The sequence below is a fragment of the Panthera pardus genome, unplaced genomic scaffold, assembly GCF_024362965.1.
Source record: "Panthera pardus isolate Hobbes unplaced genomic scaffold, ASM2436296v1 HiC_scaffold_6, whole genome shotgun sequence".
In the NCBI taxonomy this organism is placed as follows: Eukaryota; Metazoa; Chordata; class Mammalia; order Carnivora; family Felidae; genus Panthera; species Panthera pardus.
Window position 1 is genome coordinate 76984565 of NW_026526991.1, and position 20593 is coordinate 77005157.

A 20593-nucleotide genomic window follows, 5' to 3' on the forward strand; every position below is an offset into this window, starting at 1 on the left:
AATGGAGAAGCCTCTAAGAGAAAAAATAAGCTTTAGGAAACAAAAAAAAAAACCCACCACTGAGGCTGTTTGTTAGTTCAGGAAGTCAGTTCAAATAGCATTCATTGAGCTCCTTCTACCTACAAAATGTGGGAGGATGAAGGAGACAGGCTGTTAAAGTAGGCTGTGGGTACACAGGACATACCAGCTGTCGGGTATGGTTGGACTTCTCTACTTTCAGACACATGTCAACATTCACACTGCTCCAGTTTTGACTTCCAGTCTCTACCACCTCTCATCTGCAAATTTCAGACACTGTATCTGCTTTTTTACCTTAGGTGTTGGCACATCCAATCCATTCTCCACCTTTTACCAGGGCAATCGTATATAATGAAAACCTGTTCTTATTCTTAAAACAGTCATCTCTGCCAATGGAATAAAGTCCACTCTCACTAACCTGGTCGTCTGTTTTCAAGTCCTTGCTTGTCTTTCCAGTGTCATTTCCCATCACTCCTCAGTCCTGCTGCAACTTCTAGTTCCCAACCTCATGGCCTTTGTATTGGTCGACCTCCTTTCCTAGGAGGCTCTGCTCATTACCCACACCTGCATCCCTGTCATCTGCCCATCAACATCCAGCCACCTTTCACGACCAGTGCTTGCATTTCTTTTGGGGGAATGTTGCTAAACACCCAAAGCCCTCTGTTTATTCTGGGAAAACCTATTAACACCGTTACTTATTTGCCTACCTACCTCCCCTACAGACTATGCGTTTCTTGAAGCACAGGGATGGTGTTTCACTTACATAACATATTATGTCAAGAGCCAAGAAAAGCGCCTGACACCTAATGGTAGCTCAATACATTTTGTTACATTCTGATGAATGAGTGAGCGAGCAAATGAGTTAAGAAATATGGTTTTGGTACATGCTAAAGAGCATAAACCGCAATATAAAAGACAGACAAATAAATGTTTGAATGCAGTGAAGTTTTCACTAATGAACATGTTCGTGTCTATTGTTGACTATACATCTGAAAGGGTGATTGTGTATCTAAGGTTAACACATTTCTGTGAGCTGCTTTAAACACGGGTAAAATCTAAAACATCATACAAAATGTTCACATTTCACAAGAATACCATTCTCTCACACGAGTTCAGTAATGGTGTCAGAGAGAGGGAGAGAAAGAGAGAAGTGTGGAGGGACAGAGGGAAGTGAAATGATACGGGAAAGCAAAACATCCAAAAGAGAAAGCTCCTAAACAGAAAATGCAGCACAAAGAGCAAACTGCTTAGGCTGTTACTTCAAGAAGAGAGTTCTAACTTGCTTTTATAAGTTTGAAATTTCTTGTTTATCCTGTTGCAATATTGTAATTTATAAGAAAGATTTATTTGGTCTTTGTCCATAGTTCCAGGTTCACAGCTCTCAAAAAAAACAAAAAACAAAAAACAAAAACACCCTTGGAATTTCCTAAGTGTTGGGAGTGACATTGGTGTCCCCAGTTATGTTAATAAAGTGACTTTTGGACTCTGCCTAAGGATGGAGGCTGGTTACCAGGAGAATCAAGAGAACTTGCCATGTGATTGGAGGTTTGGAACTTTCAGTCCTACCAGGCCCAACCTCAGGGGAGGGGAGGGGGCTGGACGTTGAATCAATCACCAATGGCCAATGATTTAATCAACTGTGCCTGTGTAATGATGCCTCCAAAAAACCCCAAAAGGACTGAACTGGTGAATGCCCGAGGAGATTTGGGGACAGTGGTGTGCTCTGGGAGAAAACATGGAACTCCCAGTTCCTTTGCCATACCTTGCTCTATGCCTCTCTTCCATCTGGCTGTTCCTGATTTAGATCCTTTTACAATAAATTGGTAATCTAGTAAGTAACATATTTCTCTGAGTTCTGTGAGCTGCTCTAGCAAATTAATGAACCTGAGGAGGGGGTCATGGGAACTCTGATTCATAGCCAGTTGGTCAGAAATATAGGTAACAACTTAATTTATGATTGGTATCTGAAGCCAAAGTGGGAGTCATTGGAACCCCTAATCTATAGCCGGTTAGTTAGAAGCACAAGTAATAATCTGGCCTTTCAACTGGTGTCTGGAAGCAGGGAGCAGCAGTTTTGTGGGACCGTGGAATGCAGTGTTATTTCTGGATACACAGTGTCAGAATTCAGTTGAATCGTAGCACACCCTGATGGTGTCTGAGAATTGCTGGTTGGTATGGGGAAGCCTCCACACAGACACAGATACACACATTGCAACTGGGTTTCAGGAACCTAATTTACCTGCGCAAATCATGCAGTCAAGTCTTCACTGCAGAAATAGCAACTCTTACCTATACGTTACACGGATTTCTTTCACATATTCTGGTAGACTGATTGTTAAGTATTGATGAAATAGTAAGATGTTATTATTGTTATTATTATTATTATTATATAAATAATATACAACCATTTATATTATAAATAATATAAAACAACTAATGATTTTACAAAGATGTGCCACCTGCTGCCTGATTGTAAACTCGTTGATGACAACAGAGTCCCTCTGGATTCAAATTCATCAAGGATGGTAGCCATATGTGTGAGGACACTACATTTTGTATGCCATGATAAGGACAAAGTCATCAACAAGAAAGTCAACAAGCTAAGGACAGAAACTCTGGAATTTCAGGGGATGAGGCAGCAGAAACAGCCAAAATCAGAAGCAAAGGCCAAAATTTCCTCCAAAAGGTTATATTAATGTTGAAAATTAATTAGTACAAAACAATCTATTAATTTTGAAAATCAGCACCCCATCCTAGAGTTGATTCTCCAGAAACTGAGAAACTGTAGTTTGAAGAAGATGGTTTTCTCCTGACCATCTCAAAGAAATAAAATCTATTTGAAAATATACCTTATATATGGTAAATAATATTTTATGTTTTGTGTTTTAAATTTTTAAATGAGATTTATATCTGTCATAATTCCTCAACAAAAGGCTTCAAAACAAATTAAACTCTTTGTATGTCTACTGAAATGATTTAATTTAATTACTTCAATGGTCCTCAGTAGAAAACCCACTTATTAGAATAATAATAATCACCTACAACAACCTATTAAAAACACATTTCAGAAAACTTATCAAAAAACATTCTAATAAGTTAACAGGGAATTGTCCTTTTAAAATGATGAACATATATTGTTACTAGCTAGTAAATTTTATAATTATCAGTAACTTATAGTAAACTCACAAATAAAAAAGACTAATAAAATCTATTATTTCCCATGGGTTTAAAATACTTCTTACAGAGAACACTGGACTGGATATATATGGTATATTTTCCCTTTCTCAGCTTATTGAACATATTTTATATAGTAAAACCATTATAAATAATACTTAATATGTCTTACCCAATGCAGTTCAGCCTAGGAAAAATAATATACAGTGTCAATAACCCTAATATATTTTTTGAAGCTACAATTTGGTATAGGTAATTAGTCACTTTTTATAGTAATTGATTTAACCAAAACTTTTTAAAAAATGTTGCTGGGTTGCTCTAAAAATTGATTAAGAACTAATCTGGTTGGGCCCGTGGTATAAAACTGAAAATTCCTTAGGCTATGATAACAGCTTTACTCCCTCCCCTCTTCCATTATTTTAACTTCAAATAAATGGTTAAAAATGTAAGGTTTATCAATATATAGTAAGTTGTGATTAAAATGATTTTCTGGCCTAGTGATGATTCTGAATGCCACATTATTTACATCTCTAATCTTGTATAAAATAATAATTTCTAAGACCAATGGCATTTTCTGGTTATTTGAAACTCAAGCGTTTGAGAAAACATAATGCTACTCTCATTCATGTAGGCTCACTAGCCTTAGAGTTGCAAGATGGGTACAGTGTGCAAAAAGAACTAGAAACATTCAGAATGTGTGGAAAAGGGAAAAATATTTTGTGAGACTCTTAGTACACTGATCTATCCCCTTTGACAGCAACATCAAAACGGAGCAAAAAACATAAAGATGTTCATCATTGTAACCCAGTGATCTCACTTGAGAAAAAAACGAAACCGATGAGAAGTTGAATGCATGAGGGTATTTCTAGCAGCACTGCAGAAAATAACAAAGAAAGAAAAAACACCCCAGCAGTTAACAGGAGAAGTAGAGATTAAAGGAATAAAATCTGAAATAAAATTTATGATACAACCTTTAAAAATAAAAATAGTCGAGGTAGTGGCATAGAAAAGTTTACAATGTAATGTTAATGGTTTCGACAATGTAATGACAATGATGTAAATACACATTAATGTAAATAAGGATCAAATGATCATACACAAAATGAAAACAGTTATTGTTAATATTTATTAATTTTTAATAAAATACTGATAGGTCACTTTTTAATTCAAATACAATAGGGTTCCTAATTAATCATAGGATTTCTTTCCTAAGTTCTAATAGATAGTGCTACTAAATCCACTTGGAACACTAAAACAACTTGAAGTGTTTTATTCAAGTTAGATGTCCTGATGAATCACAACCGTTTTGGTGATATACAGATACTTCAAGGTACCTTCCAAAGGGGTCTGAAATATTAGGAAATGAGCTATGAAAGTAAGAACGCCTGGCAGAGTTGTAGGTTTTTGTTTGTTGTTTTTGTTTTGTTTTGTTTTGTTTTTTGGCATACATTTTGGCTGTTATGCTCTCCCAACTCGTTATCATCACCCATTTGCTCAAACATTCTTAGAATGTTGATTATGTGCTATAAATTTCCACACCACACCTTTTCATCCCAATCAGTAGGCTGATTCGTGAATCAGATGAGGATATTATTACAGATCCAAAGGCAGAGGTTTCCAAAAAGGAATTAAGGTAAACATCAAGTAAATGAGGTAGGTGAGACAAAATGAATTAAAAAAAAAAAAAAATTCTGTGGCAAACTCAAAGGCTATAGTAGGGTCCAGAAGATAACAAAAATGGGTGCAGCAGGCTGGGTATCAGTACCCGGGAGTAAGGGGGCTGTGGAAAAGTGCATAAAAGCAGCAGCCAGTAGGAGGCTCTGACAGGTTATTGACACTCATGGACGCTGACCTCGGGCTGTCAGATATTCAGAATCTTTCAAGGGGGGCCAGAAATAATAGATGCTTGTGTTGACAACTAACTTGAATTAGTTTTAATTTTTCATTCCCTGTGACAACCAACCATTATGCTGCCTTTGGGCTTATTTTGTTTCACGGACTTCCTGTATGACACCTTTGACCTATAATTAGCATGCAGGGATTTCTCAGAGGGCTGAACTCTATTTGCCAGAAGTCACATAGGAAGCTCTTCATAGGAAAAATTTTTTATAAAGAAAAAGAAAAATGCAAAACAGTGAAGCTAAAAATAAAATGTGAGCATATTGGTAAGCATAAATCAATAAGGGCTTGCAAACTACAAGAATATTACATTAAGATGTAAATGTTCCAGAGGAGCAAAATCTTGGCGGATTTTACTTCTATTTTCTCTATAGTGATTGAAGAGACATTCTGAGTCACTACAAAAGGAGATTAGCCCCAAAGGCTTTTTATAAAGATAGCTCCCTTGACTGAAACTACCTTAAAAAATATCAGAACAAAATGACAAAATTTGATCAAGATGGAATCGCTATGAGCTACCACGCTGCAGATAGGACCCGGGGGGTGTGCCCTGCATTACGCCTGTTGCTAGGTTCCCTTGACCTATCCCATTCCTTCCAACTCTCATTTTCCATCATTGGCTGTTAAAAGGAAGTCCTTGGAGACTCCTAAGGAATGCTCGTCTGGCCGAGTCAAGGAGGAAACAGGACGCTAGGCGTAAAGGCATTTTTATGTTAGCTGCAGGAATTTACCTGTGGTCCAAGTTGGACTCCGTGGATGGGTGGACATGAGTGGTTGGGAGGAAGGGGGAGTGGTCTACTCAGCTAATCATCTGCATCACATGCACCCAAGGAAAAAATGTTTACCTGGTGGAGCCACGGTTAACCTTTTTTCCTTGCTGAGCCGGTGCCCTTGGATGAATTCATTCATGGAAGGGGGGCCCTTCAGAAGAAATGATTCTGTGGAGGTGGGATCAGGGGGAACTCTTAATAAATTCTGTAGGTAGGTAGCCCCTGAAGTCCTGGGACGGCTCTGATCACAAAGGGAAGGTGAAAATTGTCTTGCAGGAGATCCAAGAAAATACATATAGGAAACAAAAAAGTTTTACTTTAATTACCTTTCAAAGCCTCACCAGTGACAACATTATTTACATTGGCATTTAATTTTTTTTAAACATGTAAGTCAAGATTTTTGCTTATTGCTTAGTTTCCATACCAGGATACAACCCTATTTGGAAACTGTACTGGATACTGGAAAAGAAATTTATTATCGTTAGTCAGTTTGAACCGCAAATAGAAAATATTTATATAATTTGATACTTTACTGAAAATTCCTAAAATACAAATTTTACCATTAACTGAAAATACAGGGTAATTCAACATCCAGGACTCTGTAAAAAGGTCACCAAATCAAGCCACTAATAACCTTGCAAATGATTTCTTTGAGCAACATTCACATATGAAATGAAAAGGCACAACAACCTGCTTTTAAGAAAAAGACTACACACAATCAATTCCATTTACCTAAATATAGACATCTCCTTTGAGTCAGTTGTCAGATTTGGTAATGTGGACAAGCTTCCCTAAAAGAACATATTCATATCCTTGCCCCATTAAAGAGAAGCTGGTAACTAGCACCATTACCAGAGGTACAATGACTTTTAAATGTCACGTAAAACGCAGCTTCATTCTTAATATCCACCTTTTGTCTATCAATTTTTAGGTTGGAGGTAAGGGAGAGGCAAATTTTTGCATACAAAGAACAGCAAAAATGTTGACAGATACTCAAAAATTATATTACGGTTAATCAAGACGTGGGGCATGGGGGACAGAAAGGAACAAATAAACACGATTATCAAAAGGATTTGATTTGGAAAAGCCAAGCAAGGCCCATTTATACACCCACTCCCAGTTTTTCTCTTCCTTCCCTTCCTCCATCCTCCACAAGAAGAGCACATTAACTTTTGCAGTTAACTAAAAATCTGGCCTCTGCACCATACTATGAAGATCGCTGCATGCATACCTTTTCCTCTGAGTGCCACTGCTGACCCGAATGTTGGGTGTCTGTGGGCCCTGACTATGCAGGAGGTAAGTGTCTATGGTGGGCACGGTGACTGATGCCTCCCCACTTACTTTAGGGCTGCCGATCTTGCTCTTTCCAAGTTTGCCTTTGCTGCGTCGGGACTGCTCATGGTCAAACTCTAAGTCCTCCAGCCGCTGGGTCAGGGCGAGTTTTTGCTGGATAGCCATTCGTAACAAAGTGTTTAGAGTCTTCTTCTCATCCTCTGCGGCTGCTAACTGTCTCTGCATCTCATCCAACTGTGTGACATACTCATCGCATCTAGAACCCAAACAAAAAAGTGGTCAGGAGAAAATCTTGGGGACACTAAATGTGGAACTTGAGTTGAGAATTTCACTGGAATTTAGATTTAGAACACTGGTCTTCCCTGAGCACAATGGAGGTAACCTATTACAGTGGAAAACTGGAGAAGGTTCAAGAACTGATGGTTCTTCTATACCATGGAGTGCATACGGGGACACTCTTAATGGATGACATCTTAAATCCCAGTGACAGAGTTATTATGGAGGCTGCTCCATGGTGGCAGAAGAGTGAACTGTAACATTTCAGGTAATGTTCACAGCTTCTTAGATGTGTTACAATAGCTTCTTCTACTGTGTAACATGATCTTCTTCAAAGGAACGTGACAGGTTTATCATAGACTAGGCTTGTAGCATACAAAGGAATAATAGTGTTTATAAAGAAAACATTTCCTCCTTTATCTGTATTTATAGGTTTTACTTTGAGTCCCCATTGCAGCTGCACTGTTTTCAATATGGCAGATTTGCCTGAATTAGAAACCTGAATATTTTCAAAGATTTCTTAACCAGAAGATAAAGCAATAGATGTCAAAGAAAATCAAGATTTGCATAGGGTTTGATACAGATATAGCAGGCTGTCGGGAACATCTTTCTTCGGCTTTGATACTTGTGCTGTAGCCAAAAGATAAGCTCAGTGATCTTTTTTCCCCAACAAAAGTAAAATCTAAGCACACAAACATTTGGAAGGGAGGCTTGATCACACAATTTTCAGTTTTTTTTTCTGAGTTTACTTACCCACTAACATAATAACAACAAATACTCTTCATGCACCAGCTGAGAGTTAATGACTTGATGGAGATATCCAAAATGTGCCATGCAAACTTTGAAATTAAGATAAGCCTTGCAGCATTTTAAAGAAAAAACAGACTCTAGGGGAAAGAACTTGAGATGCAGGTGGGTCCCATTTTTGTTAAACTTAAATGTCAAGAAGCATAGTAGGGATACCAAAAGAAATATTGCGTCTTAGTAAAATACGAGGTGGGTTTAACATCCTGGATTTAATTGGTCAGATAACAATATTTTTTTTTTAACGTTTTATTTATTTTTGAGACAGAGAGAGAGACAGAGCATGAACGGGGGAGGGGCAGAGAGAGAGGGAGACACAGAATCGGAAGCAGGCTCCAGGCTCTGAGCCATCAGCCCAGAGCCCAACGCGGGGCTGGAACTCACGGACCGCGAGATCGTGACCTGAGCCGAAGTTGGCCGCTTAACCGACTGAGCCACCCAGGCGCCCCGGTCAGATAACAATATTTTTAAAAATACTATGGAGCAAGGCAGTTACTATACCTAAAAAAAACAAAACAAAACAAAACAAAAAAACAAATTTCTGGTTATTTAAGCCAGATTAAGACTATAAATGTCCCATTAAAAATATTTTGATTTCTGTTTAAAAGAGGAAATATATATATTTTAATTCTACATGTAATGCTGACTAATTTCTTTCATCAAAGAGGGGAGCACTGTGTACCATCCCCATTCTCTATGCTGCCCCCCACGGTGGCCAGAGGTATATAAATATATCCACTCTATTCCTCAGACTCTCCCAGGATCAGACCCAGAGGTCAGTTCATTCAGGTCTTCTGCATCTCTGTGGTTCACCAAGCACTCAGCCCTCTAACAGCCATCACCAAGAGAGTCAATCACAAAGTATGAGCTTGAAACTTTTCTCTCCTCATATGCAAGAAAGCCAGACAGATTCCAGGGCTCCTATAAAACCCAGGATTTGTTTTGTTTTGTTTTTTATACTTATATCAGCTACATATAAGTTATCTACTAAATCTGCAAATAAACCCATAGTTATGCTTTATGAATTTTGTGCCACGTGTGTATTATATAAGATACATGACTGCTTTTGTTTTGGCACTGAATTGTGACAGTAAAAAGGGGATGGCGACACTATTGAAAATCTCAAGATTTTGAAACCTTTGAATCCATACATGCTTAATCACTTCAAGTTTAAACACAAAGCACTTCATAATGAAACTGGTGGGGAGAGGTAGTCACTAATATTTATCTAGTTAATTAGCATGGCAATGTGAAAAACTTGGTGATAAATACAATTACATTTTAGAAATTATAATTTAGGAGCGCCTGGATGGGTCAGTTGGTTGAGCGTCTGACTCTTGATTTCAGCTCAAGTCATGATCTCACAGTTCATGAGATGAAGACCCACGTTGAGCTCTGTGTTGACAGTGTGGTGCCTGATTACGATTGTCTCATTCTCTCTCTCTCTCTCTCTCTCTCTCTGTCTCTCTGTCTCTCTCTCTCTCCCTGCCCCACTTCCCCATTCATGCTCTCTCTCACAAAAAAAATTATAATTTAATTCATAGTGTATTAAAGTCCAAATAATTAGCTGATATAATGAGTACTTATATTCATCATGACCATGTCTTTCTCATGCAATACTTACTAATGATAAGCACTTTTATGTCACAGAAATAAATTTCAGTGGTGATAATACAATATTTAGCAATTTTAAGAAAAACATTTCCTTCCCATTATCGGAGGCTTTTTTTGGGGGGGGGGGGGTCCTAATTCTTTTTGGCACATAAGCTCTAGGAAAAAATATCTATTAATTTAAAAATACTTCTATGTAAACGAATTGCTTGATCCAGTGTGTCCAGTAGAGGGCTCTGGAAAACAGCACACAACATTTTGCCTTAGACAGGTCAGAGTGGAATCTCAAGTATTTTCTTCACCCCTCACCCTCTTAGATGGCACACCAAGAGGTGTGCATGTGAATGTGAATTTTAAAGTCTTTCTCCCAAGCACCCCACCTCATCTTGGAAGAAAAAACTGTTACCTTGTTGCAAACATTGCTCTCAGGGATGAGAAAGTTGCTGCATCTTCTTTCAAAGCCTTCAGTTCATTTCTAAGCTTCGTCATAGTTTCAGTCACCATTGCTTTCTCATTTTCATATTTGTTCTTGAGATTAGCTAGAGCCACCTCAGCTGTCTGAAGCAGAAAAATCACAACGCTTAGGATTTTCGTATCAGGAAAACCTATCATACAGATTTTTCCATGCTGGGTCTAGGACTTTCTTTCATAAATGGAAAGTGAAATTGGTTTGGTTAATTTTATATAAACATATATATGTACTTGGACGGACATAAGGCAGTTTTTCTTTAAAATCCATAACATGGTTAAATCGCCCTGGAAGCCAGCTGTGAACCAGAGTATCAGAAGCTAAGGAAATGATCGTAGTTCAGAAAATATTTTAATGCAAATTCCTGAGTCTGCAATTTTTCAGACAGAAAGGGAGCTAAAATTAAACTTTATACAAGAAGGATTTTATCAAGGAGAAGACAGTAAAGAAGCACAGCTTCCAAATGAAATACAACAGAATGCGGGACGCCTGGGTGGCTCTGTCAGTAAAATGTCCGGCTTCAGCTCAGGTCATGATCTCACGGATCGTGAGTTCGAGCCCCATGTTGGGCTCTGTGCTGACAACTTGGAGCCTGGAGCCTGCTTCAGATTCTGTGTCTCCCTCTTTCTCTGTTCCTCCCCCACTTGTGCTCTTTCAAAAATAAATAAATGTTAAAAAAAAAAGTAAAAAAGAAAAAGAAATATAACAGAATGCAAATATTCTTGCCCCTGTGCTCTAGGGGCCTAAAACATAGAATAAGACACAGGCCATTGCAATTTATAGTATGAGTACACAATAAACTATAAATCCATATTACATGTTTAAGGAAAAGAATTCACAAGGAACCGATTACTTCCTGCCTTTGCATACAACTTCAAAACAATAAATTATAGTCTAATTTAATTCTTCACAATTTCCATAAAAAGGAGAAATTCCAAAATGTTTGAATGAATTAAAATATCCCTTTGAACTTAGAATTTGGGCATTTCTGAATCTTTTGGAATTAATAGCGTTTCAAACTGAAAACTAGCTTGACACACCGTAAGAAGAAAGAAAAATGTTAACTGAATCAATGCATGAAATCAATGTGTATTCAGGGACTGCCTGTTTGATGCACAGCACATGGTGTATATATATATTGAAGCCAAACAGAAAACATACCATTAAAAAAATTTTTTTTTAATGTTTTATTTTTGAGGCAGAAAGCGACAGAGCATGAGCAAGGGAGAGGCAGATAGAGGAAGACACAGAATCTGAAGCAGGCTCCAGGCTCTGAGCTGTCAGCACAGAGCCCGATGCGGGGCTTGAACTCACAAACCGCGAGATCATGACCCGAGCTGAAGTCGGACGCTTAACCGAGTGAGACACCCAGGCACCCTGAAAACATACCATTTTAAACAAACTGTTAACCGCAGCTTTTCAGAGTGTGTAAAAATACTCAATACTAATGAAAAAATCCACTACTAATGAAAAAAAATCCATTGCTAATGGGATGTTCCTGGTTTTTAACATTTCCTTTTGTGCTTAAAATGGACAGCTTGAACTTTCTTATGCAAAGTGCCAACTTCTATTGAGATACCTGGATTCTTTTTATAATTAAAACAATGTTAGGATAGAGTAACTTGTTAATGTCTTGATTCCAAAGTAGTTTCTTATAGGTTTTAATTGAATTTAAATTCAGATTAAAATGAGAATTTACTGATAAAATATTTTAGCGTATTCTGTAGCTATAACTCAATGGAATCTTCAGAAATACTATCGATTCAGAAAATTATCCAGAATGCAGAAATTGATCTGGGGAGAAAAATGGCAGTTTAATTTTTTTTTTAATTTATACATATATTCATATAGAACCGTTAAGCTTAAGTTGTGAAAATGTAGGTGTAACAAATTGGTAAGCATATGAGGCCAAATGGTCAGTTATCCAAGGGGAGGAGAGAAGGGAATAACAGAAGAGCAAGATCTGAAATAGAAGCACAAACTCATTTATTATTTGTGAGAAATGCCCCCAAAGACTCAGTTCTGTTTGTAGACTTGTTGGTCCAGACTGCACAAAGCTTTTTCAGAAGTTAGAAACTCTAAGTATCTTCAGCCCATGAGTAGATTTGCTGATGTCTGCATTTGCTACATTCTCCATGCTCCCTAACTTAACTTTGTAAATAAAAAATCTTGCTTCCAGCCACAGACATCTTCACAACCATTCCCTGAATATATCATTCTATTCTTTGACTTTCTACCTACTATTCTTTCTGCTTGGAAGTGTTTCTTCCTCTCCTGGAAAACTCATCCTTTAAGAACAAACTCAAGTAAAACTGCTTCCACGAAGTCTTTTTTTTTTCCTAACTCCTTTAGGAAACATCAGTTGCTTCCTCGGCAATGTTTCCATAACTTCTATTACAGCATGTATAATATCAAACTGTAATGATCTGTTTCTTTCCCAACATTCTTACCAGTTTGTGAGTCCTATTCTGAAGGGCAGGGACCATGTATCAGTCTTCTTTGAATGTTTAGCATCTAGCACAGTTTAGTACACAGATGCTATTTCATAAACATTTGCATATTTCAGAAGACACTGTGCATACAGAAAAACCCGAAGTCTATGAAAAAATTCATAGAGAATGCAGAATGTCTATTTTTAAAACAAGAAGATTCCCCCTTTTCCCTTTATGACAGAATTCTTACCTTAGTCTTAATAGTGAACATTCCACAATGTCTAAACATAATGGATGTCATCTGCAGACATCTGAAGTTATTTATGGCACATAAGCATCACAGCGTTAGGGCCAACATCATTAAAATGTAAACTAAATGCATGGCTAGAAATGTGTTTTCATTTTATTTACTGAGACCATAAGGTTTGTGATGCTAATGTAATGCAAATGGTACCACAAACCACTGAGAAAATAAAAATTCAGCCAGGAATGCTTTGTATTCCTGTATTGCACTGAATTCCTATGATACTGTTTATACCTCTCAATGACATGTCCTACTCTGCAAATAGTTAACAGGCATGTGTTGAACTCCTACTAGATTACTTGGTCACTTAATTGGCATCCTTATCTACCACCTGCCTTGAACTATGTAATCAATGAATGCTCATTCACAAATTAGTCTTTCATGTCTTATCAACCATGCCTATCTATACTTCTGCATCATTTAAGCATCTTGTCACTTATAGATCTAGATTTCTAGGTTGTTCATATTCAATCTTCAGGAAGAAGTCAGAGATGCTATTTGAGTGGCTTGAGCAAGAATGCCCAGGATATTAGGTCCTTGATAAAGGTTGTCTAAGCCTTATCTAATGTGGTTTTTAGTGATATGGTATTGGTTTTTTATGATTACTCTAAATAACTGGGTCTTTGGATTGTAGTAGTTTATGGTAGCAAATTATTTTTTTTTAAGTTTTTACTTATTTATTTTTGAGAGAGAGAGAGAGCAGGGGAAAGGCAGAGAGAGAGGGACAGAGAGAGAATCCCAAGCAGGTTCTGCACTGACAGGGGCTCGAACTCAGAAACCATGAGATCATGACCTGAGCTAAAACCATGAGTCGGACACTTAACCAACTGAGCCACCCAGGCGCCCCACAAATTCTTTCATTCTGACCTCAAATTGGAGTCAGATCTCTCGCAAATTCTTTATTCATCCTAATCTCTTCTATTTCCTTGAAGTGATGGCACAAAAGAAGGTCCTAATTTGTCCTTAGATTTATATAAAACATGTTTACAGTGCAAAGAAATTACTGCTTGTGGGACAGACCTCCCAATTATATCAGGGGATTTATGGGAACTAAAGACAAAGACGCTAGAAAACTGTACTGTGGATGACACAATATTGGTGTGGCTTCCCTCATGTAAGGGTAAAAGGAGAAGGAGCATTGCATCTGAAATTAACTGTCACCCCCCAACACCAGCACTGCTTACATTTGCAAGAAGGCATTTGATGCTTTCCCTTTATCAACACCCTTTATCAGCACCCTTCTCAAATGTATCTTTTAAGGTTTATGTTCCAGAGAAACTAAACAGAGGTTAAAAATATTTTCCCATCTATATTTCACAGCATTCTCACCCCGGTAAAGCTCAAGGGTGGAAAACAAATTCAGTCACAGAGAAGATCTAGGAATTAGTCAGGTAGGGTCATGTTGTAGCATTCCTGCTTATTCCAGAAGGACAAGATCTATGCTTAGGAAAAAGTTTCCACAGCTTAAGCTAGGTGATGAATTAACATCGCAACTGAACCTAAATTTCAGATACATGGTCACTGGCAGAGCTCGTAGACATTCTATATCTCTCTCTAGAGGGCTCCCCACTGCTTGCTCTGGGGCTTGCCAGAGTGTCTCCCTGGTATATGCTGCCATGCCAGCCCATTCAACCCCCCTCCATCTCCTGTTTCCACACTCAGTGACTGCTGGACTCCAGCTAAGTACTGCCTGAATTGCCTTTCTACATCTGCAACTAGATCTTCCTCTTGGATCCTGCTTTAACTTCCTCACCTCGACCTCCCCTAGAGGGGCATAGCTACTCTCCTGTATCATCTACTCACTCACTGAAAAATAATTATTACATTCTGATCTGGCACTGAGACGTAGTTTGATTTATTACTCTGCTGACCAGGAATCTGAACTCTCACCCTGATGATAACGAACACTAAAACCATTAAAGAATTAACTAGTTAAGAAAGCGTTGGCTAGCATGTGTTGTCAGTAGAATGAGATCACCTGTTTGTTGGCTTTCAGTACTGCTCTCAGTGTGGCAATCTGCTCCCGTTTGGTGCTCAGCAGGGACTTGAGCTTAAGGATCTCTTCCATTAAGGCTTCCTTGTCTTTATCAATCATGGGGGCCAGCTCCCGTGCTGCTGCTCTTTGACGAGACAGTTGCAAGGACCGGTCCACAGCTTTCTGCAGATGTTTGATTTGGTCCCGAATTATGGCATTAAGGTTGTAGATATTCATTGGCTCTTTGCGGATGTCACTTGTATCCAATACTGGAGATGATGGTGGGGCAGTAATAACAGGAGAGATTGTGGGGGTCTTGGTTGGACTTGGTTCTTTGCTGGCCTCTGTGTTTTCTTTTGAAACTGGTTCAGATGAGGTCCTTGTTTCTACTGGGGATGACACACCCCGCCTGGCTAATCGTGGAGACAAAAGTCCCCTGGGATCATCAGGCCCTTTCAGGCTGCCACTACGAGTGACTCTGCTTTGCCTATAGTAGTCCAGCATGACCCTGTTGGGGGTTTCGTTATTACACAGACATACATGGTGGTAAAGCTGGGCTAGCTCCTCACTAAATGTCACCAGCTCATCCTGGGCTGTATTAAGGGTATTGTGATTTTCGTTAGCTATGCTGGTCATCTTTTGCAACTCCTTTTCCATGTGGGCCATCTTCTCTCCACTCTCCTTGGTGGTCTTTTCAAGACTTGTAACCTGCTCATCATACATTTGGATCTTACTCTCATACTTGGCTTTCTCATCAGTATAGTTTTCTACAGATTTATTATATTTCTCCTTTAAGGCCTTAATTTCAGCTTTCAAATCAATCACCTCAGTTACTGCCACCCTATACTTGCATTCAAGGATCTCTAAGCCATTGATGTCCACCTCATAGTCATGGGCCTCCTCTGCTGAGTCCCGGCCCTTCTCCCCATCCAGCTCAGCCTTGAGTTCTTTGCTGCTCTGTAGGCCTCTCATGGCATTAACGTGTTCTGTTAGCCGGTGCACCCGTTCGTGCTGCTCTGTCAGCGCCCCCTTGGTGTGTTCCAGCTGCGTCTGTGACTCCTGGAGATTGGCCAGAAGAATGGCCTTTTCCCGCTCTACCTGTGATGGCAAAAAAAAAAAGTGTCTGAATTATTTCAATGCAATGCCAATGACGCACTTGATCCATTCACAGTCAGGCATGTATACATTTAAAATAACTGCAGCAGAGCCAATGTCTCCATTATTGCAAATTAAATTGGAGTGTTTTCTTATTTCAGCAGTTCTGGTAAGTCAATCAGTCTAAAAGTACATCATTTAAAAAGAATTATGCTATGCATATTTACTCATCCAAATTCTCATGCATTATACACATACACTCATGAAACCTGAATGTTATCCAAACAATCTTATTTTTATCTTAACATCTTGCAGAAAACACAACATGACTTCAAGAGATGGTACTTAGCACTGTCTTTATTCTCAGAGCCTTGGAGAATATATGCTCCTAAGTTCATGTGGGATAAATGACTGTCTCAAGGCGCCTATGAATCATCCTTTCCTTCTGAGAGCTCAACCAAAAATCAGATTTAACACCTAAGGCTTTAACTTACTAAATAATGCTGGGAACACTAACCATCCCCTTAAAATAAAAAATAAGCATTTGATCTCCAAAACAGACATGCTCAAAATTTGATAGATTTTAATATAAAAACATAGAGTTTTAGGGTTAAAAGAACAATTTATAAACCATTTCAATTCCTTCAGTCCAAACAGGAATTTTAAAAATTAGCAATATATTTGATTAACATGACAGTTTTGTTATTACATAGGTAGTATTATTGTATATTAAAAAAATTCTAATATCAATGTAAAATACTGTCTCATTAAACATAAGTTTATAAAAAGGCACCCAAGTGGCACAATCGGTTAAGCATCCAACTTGTGCTCAGGTCATGATCTCATAGTTCGTGAGTTCAAGCCCCATGTTGGGCTTTGTGCTGACAGCTTGTGGCCTGGAGCCTGCTTCGGATTCTGTGTCTCCCTCTCTTTCTGCCCCTCCCCCACTCGTGCTCTGTCTCTTTGTCTCCCTCTGTCTCAAAAATAAATAAACGTTAATTTTTTTTTAAAAAGCATAAGTTTATAAGAAATTATAATAGGAGAATTTTTTAAGTTTATTTATTTGTTTTGAGAGGGGTGGAGTGGCAGAGAACGAGGGAGAGAGAATCTGAAGCAGGCTCCATACTGTCAGCACAGCACAATGTGGGGTTCGAACTCCAGAAACCTGAGCTGAGACCAAGAGGCAGATGCTTAGCCAACTGAGCCACCCAAGCACCCTATAATTGGAGAATTTTAAAAAGCATTTCCTGGGGGTGCCTCACTGGCTCAGTCAATTAAGCATCTAACTCTTGCTTTCAGCTCAGGTCATGATCTCACAGTTTGTGGGTTCAAGCCGTACATCAGCCTCTGTGCTGAGCATGGAGCCTGATTTGGATTCTCTCTCTCCGTCTGTCTCTGTCCCTCCCCCTGCTCTCTTTCTCTCTCAAAACAAATAAATATTAAAAGTATATAGGGCACCTGGGTAGCTCAGTCGGTTGAGCATCTGACTTCAGCTCAGGTCATGATCTCATGGTTTGTGAGTTCGAGTCCCATGTTGGGCTCTGTGCTGACAGCTCAGAACCTGGAGCCTGCTTCGGATTCTGTGTCTCCCTCTCTCTCTCTATCCCCCCCCTCACGCGTCATGTCTCTCTGTGTCTCTCAAACATGAATAAACACTAAAAAATTAAAAAACAAAAAGTATATATATATTTAAATACATATTTGTGTTAAATATATATATTTAAAAGAACATTTTCTTCCCTCCATTCAGGTAATCATTATGAATTAAAAGTTTTTACGTGATTATGACATAAATGTGTTTTTAATAAGCAAATATTGATATTGTTAATATTTGATATTATACTAATATATAACATAATAATATAATACATAATATAATATGTTCTATAAATACAGTATCAATATATTGATATTACTAATATATTGATATTATTATTTAAATATTTAAATATTATTTAAAGATAACAGCTTGATGTTGAATATTTTTATAACTAAAGTAATTTATCAATTTGAACTTTAAAATTTTCCTGAATCATACATTATATCCCTCCAAACTTCTAAATTCCTAGGTGTTAAATAAAATTATTATTATAATAACATGATAATATCAATTATTAAACTATAATTAATATTATATCAGCATATTATTTTAGGAGATCCATAGCTATCTATAAATTTGTAATACAGTAGAGTAATATTTTTATGATTCTTTGTGATACTTGATATCCTTCATATTATTATATATAGAGAGTCTTCACTTAAGGTTCTAATATGTATTAATTTCAGTGACCATCGTTAGTTAAAACACCAGTCCCCCAAAACACAGTTTGAATTTTGATGACTGGTACATCAACTGTGAACAATGTGTAAGGTATAAACTTTGCTGCTTCAATATACAAAATCATTACATAATAACATCATGACCAGTGAACAATTACATTACTTCTTCCAAAGTCTTTCAGTGATTGGTCACTGCATATCTGTTATTCAGTTCATTCACAGACAGCAAAGTGTAGTTGTGTTGTCTCACCGTCTTCCAGTGATAAACCCACATGATGTTTCACAAAAATAGTCCAAAGAGGGCATTGGGAAAGAAAGAAAGAAAGAAAGAAAGAAAGAAAGAAAGAAAGAAAGAAAGAAAGAAAGAAAGAAGAGAAAGGAAAGAGAAGAAAGGAAAAGAAAAGAAGGGAGGGAGGGAGAGAGATGGAAAGAAAGAAAAGAAAGGAAGAAAGGGAGGGAGGGAAAGTGAAAAAACAAAAAGAAAAGGAAGGAGGGAATGAACAAGCAGCAAAGAAACAAAGAGAGACACATTGGAAGTGAAATCTGAATTAAACATAAATGGAGTTACAGGAGAAACGGTTGAATTTGCGAATATTGACCCTGATGCCATTTCAAGGAATTTAGATATGCAGCCAAGGCAATTTGGTGATGGAGAGGTATCGATATAAATCAAAAGAATAGTTGTTACAAAAAGGATTAAAAGGTTCTAGAGGAAATGACATGGGCACACTAAAGGCACTCTCAGAGATATTTTCAGACACTGAAAGTGCAAAGGATAGAACGTTGAAAGCTGATCCAAACTTATGAGTATGACAATTTAACAAGGCATAGAAAAGATTCTTGTTCCGATAATAAATTATGTGATGAGAGGGTGGCAAGATCAAACTATTCTTGATAAGTGTTTGGTGGGGAGGAGGCACAGTTCGAATTTCTGTTTCAAAAGCTTGGATATCTTTAATATTCTATAAAACATAAATTTAATTTCCCTAGTTTATTTTGGGGAGGGTTAAATTTTTATCTCAAAGATAAGTTTTTTACAAGGAAAACTTTAAATATGTTTCTAATTTTTGGATTACAGTGTACTAAGTAGTTTTACTATTTTTTCAATTCTTTATATATTTATAACCAACAATAAGGGAGTTTTGAATGTTCTGATAAAAAATTTTTAAAGATCACAAAACAAAGAGCACCTGGCTGGCTCAGTTGGTAGAGCATGTGACTCTTGATCTTGGAGTCATGAGTTCAAGCCCCACATTGAGCATAGACCTTACTTCAAAACAAAAAAGAGAGAGAGAAAGAAAAAAGATCATAGTACAATTGAATTTTCTCCATTAATTATGAGTTTGTTTTGCATGGTTTCAGTTTACACAATCATTTATGACCCATCAATATCATGCAAAACAAGGACTGCCTGTATAGTACACTCATCGTTTCTCGGCCTTTTGTCTAAGATCAAATGTATAGTACAGTCATGAAATTAGAATTAAAAATACAGTTATGTTATCTTATTATTGGAGCCTTCTAAGTCATAGCTTTGATTTTATGACATAGTGCTTGCCCATATCTGGAACACAATCCACAAGGTACATATTATGGCTATAGAAACCAAAATATTCCAAAAGAATAGTATTACAGGTTAAAAAAAAAAAACCCAACTAGGCTGTAGTATCAGAGAATTCGACTCTAATCTTGGCACCAACATTTACCTAACTCTATGACTCTGGGCAAGTTTCTTAACTTACAAAAGGATGATTGAGTACGATAGTGAATTTAATGCTCCAGGTATTCTAATGTTAGCCATTGTTAACATTTGGGTAACTGGTCATTCCCATGACCAAAATATTTCTACACGGCAAATGCCTTTGTTTCACAGATTTGTATCTGTATTTGCAAAAGCAACTATTTCATTTCAAAGTCAAGACATATTTCAATACAAATCCTGGTTGGGTTTCATTAGATATAACAAACTGTATCACCATAGCCGAAGATGAATGGACTTATCCAGACTATTGGGCAATAATTTTAAATGAAAAATGCAGGTAATTATGTAATGTACTTGATGAAAAGCCAAGTCAGTTGAATTTTTGATAAGGGAGACAGAAAATCTTCTAAATATTCTATTATTGATATTGTAGATAATATCAATGAAAATGTATTATTTTAGGAATTTTTTTTCTCTTGAAAACTAAGTGT

General features: G+C 37.5%; 1 protein-coding gene across 5 annotated transcripts in view; it reads right to left on the minus strand.

Moving 5' to 3' along the window:
- BICD1 (BICD cargo adaptor 1) overlaps positions 1 to 20593 on the minus strand; it is a 252161-nt gene that overhangs the window by 30250 nt on the left and 201318 nt on the right. For 3 of the 5 annotated variants that reach the window (XM_019452404.2, XM_019452402.2, XM_019452400.2), the window contains exons 5-7: positions 15029 to 16123; positions 10252 to 10403; positions 7203 to 7410 (exon numbers count right to left, since the gene is read on the minus strand). In XM_019452404.2, coding sequence (XP_019307949.2) covers positions 7203 to 7410; positions 10252 to 10403; positions 15029 to 16123 — 1455 coding nt within the window. Of the gene's footprint in view, positions 1 to 5936; positions 6131 to 7092; positions 7411 to 10251; positions 10404 to 15028; positions 16124 to 20593 lie in introns of those variants that run through there. The other 2 variants (XM_019452399.2, XM_053895712.1) reach the window with 2 other exon arrangements.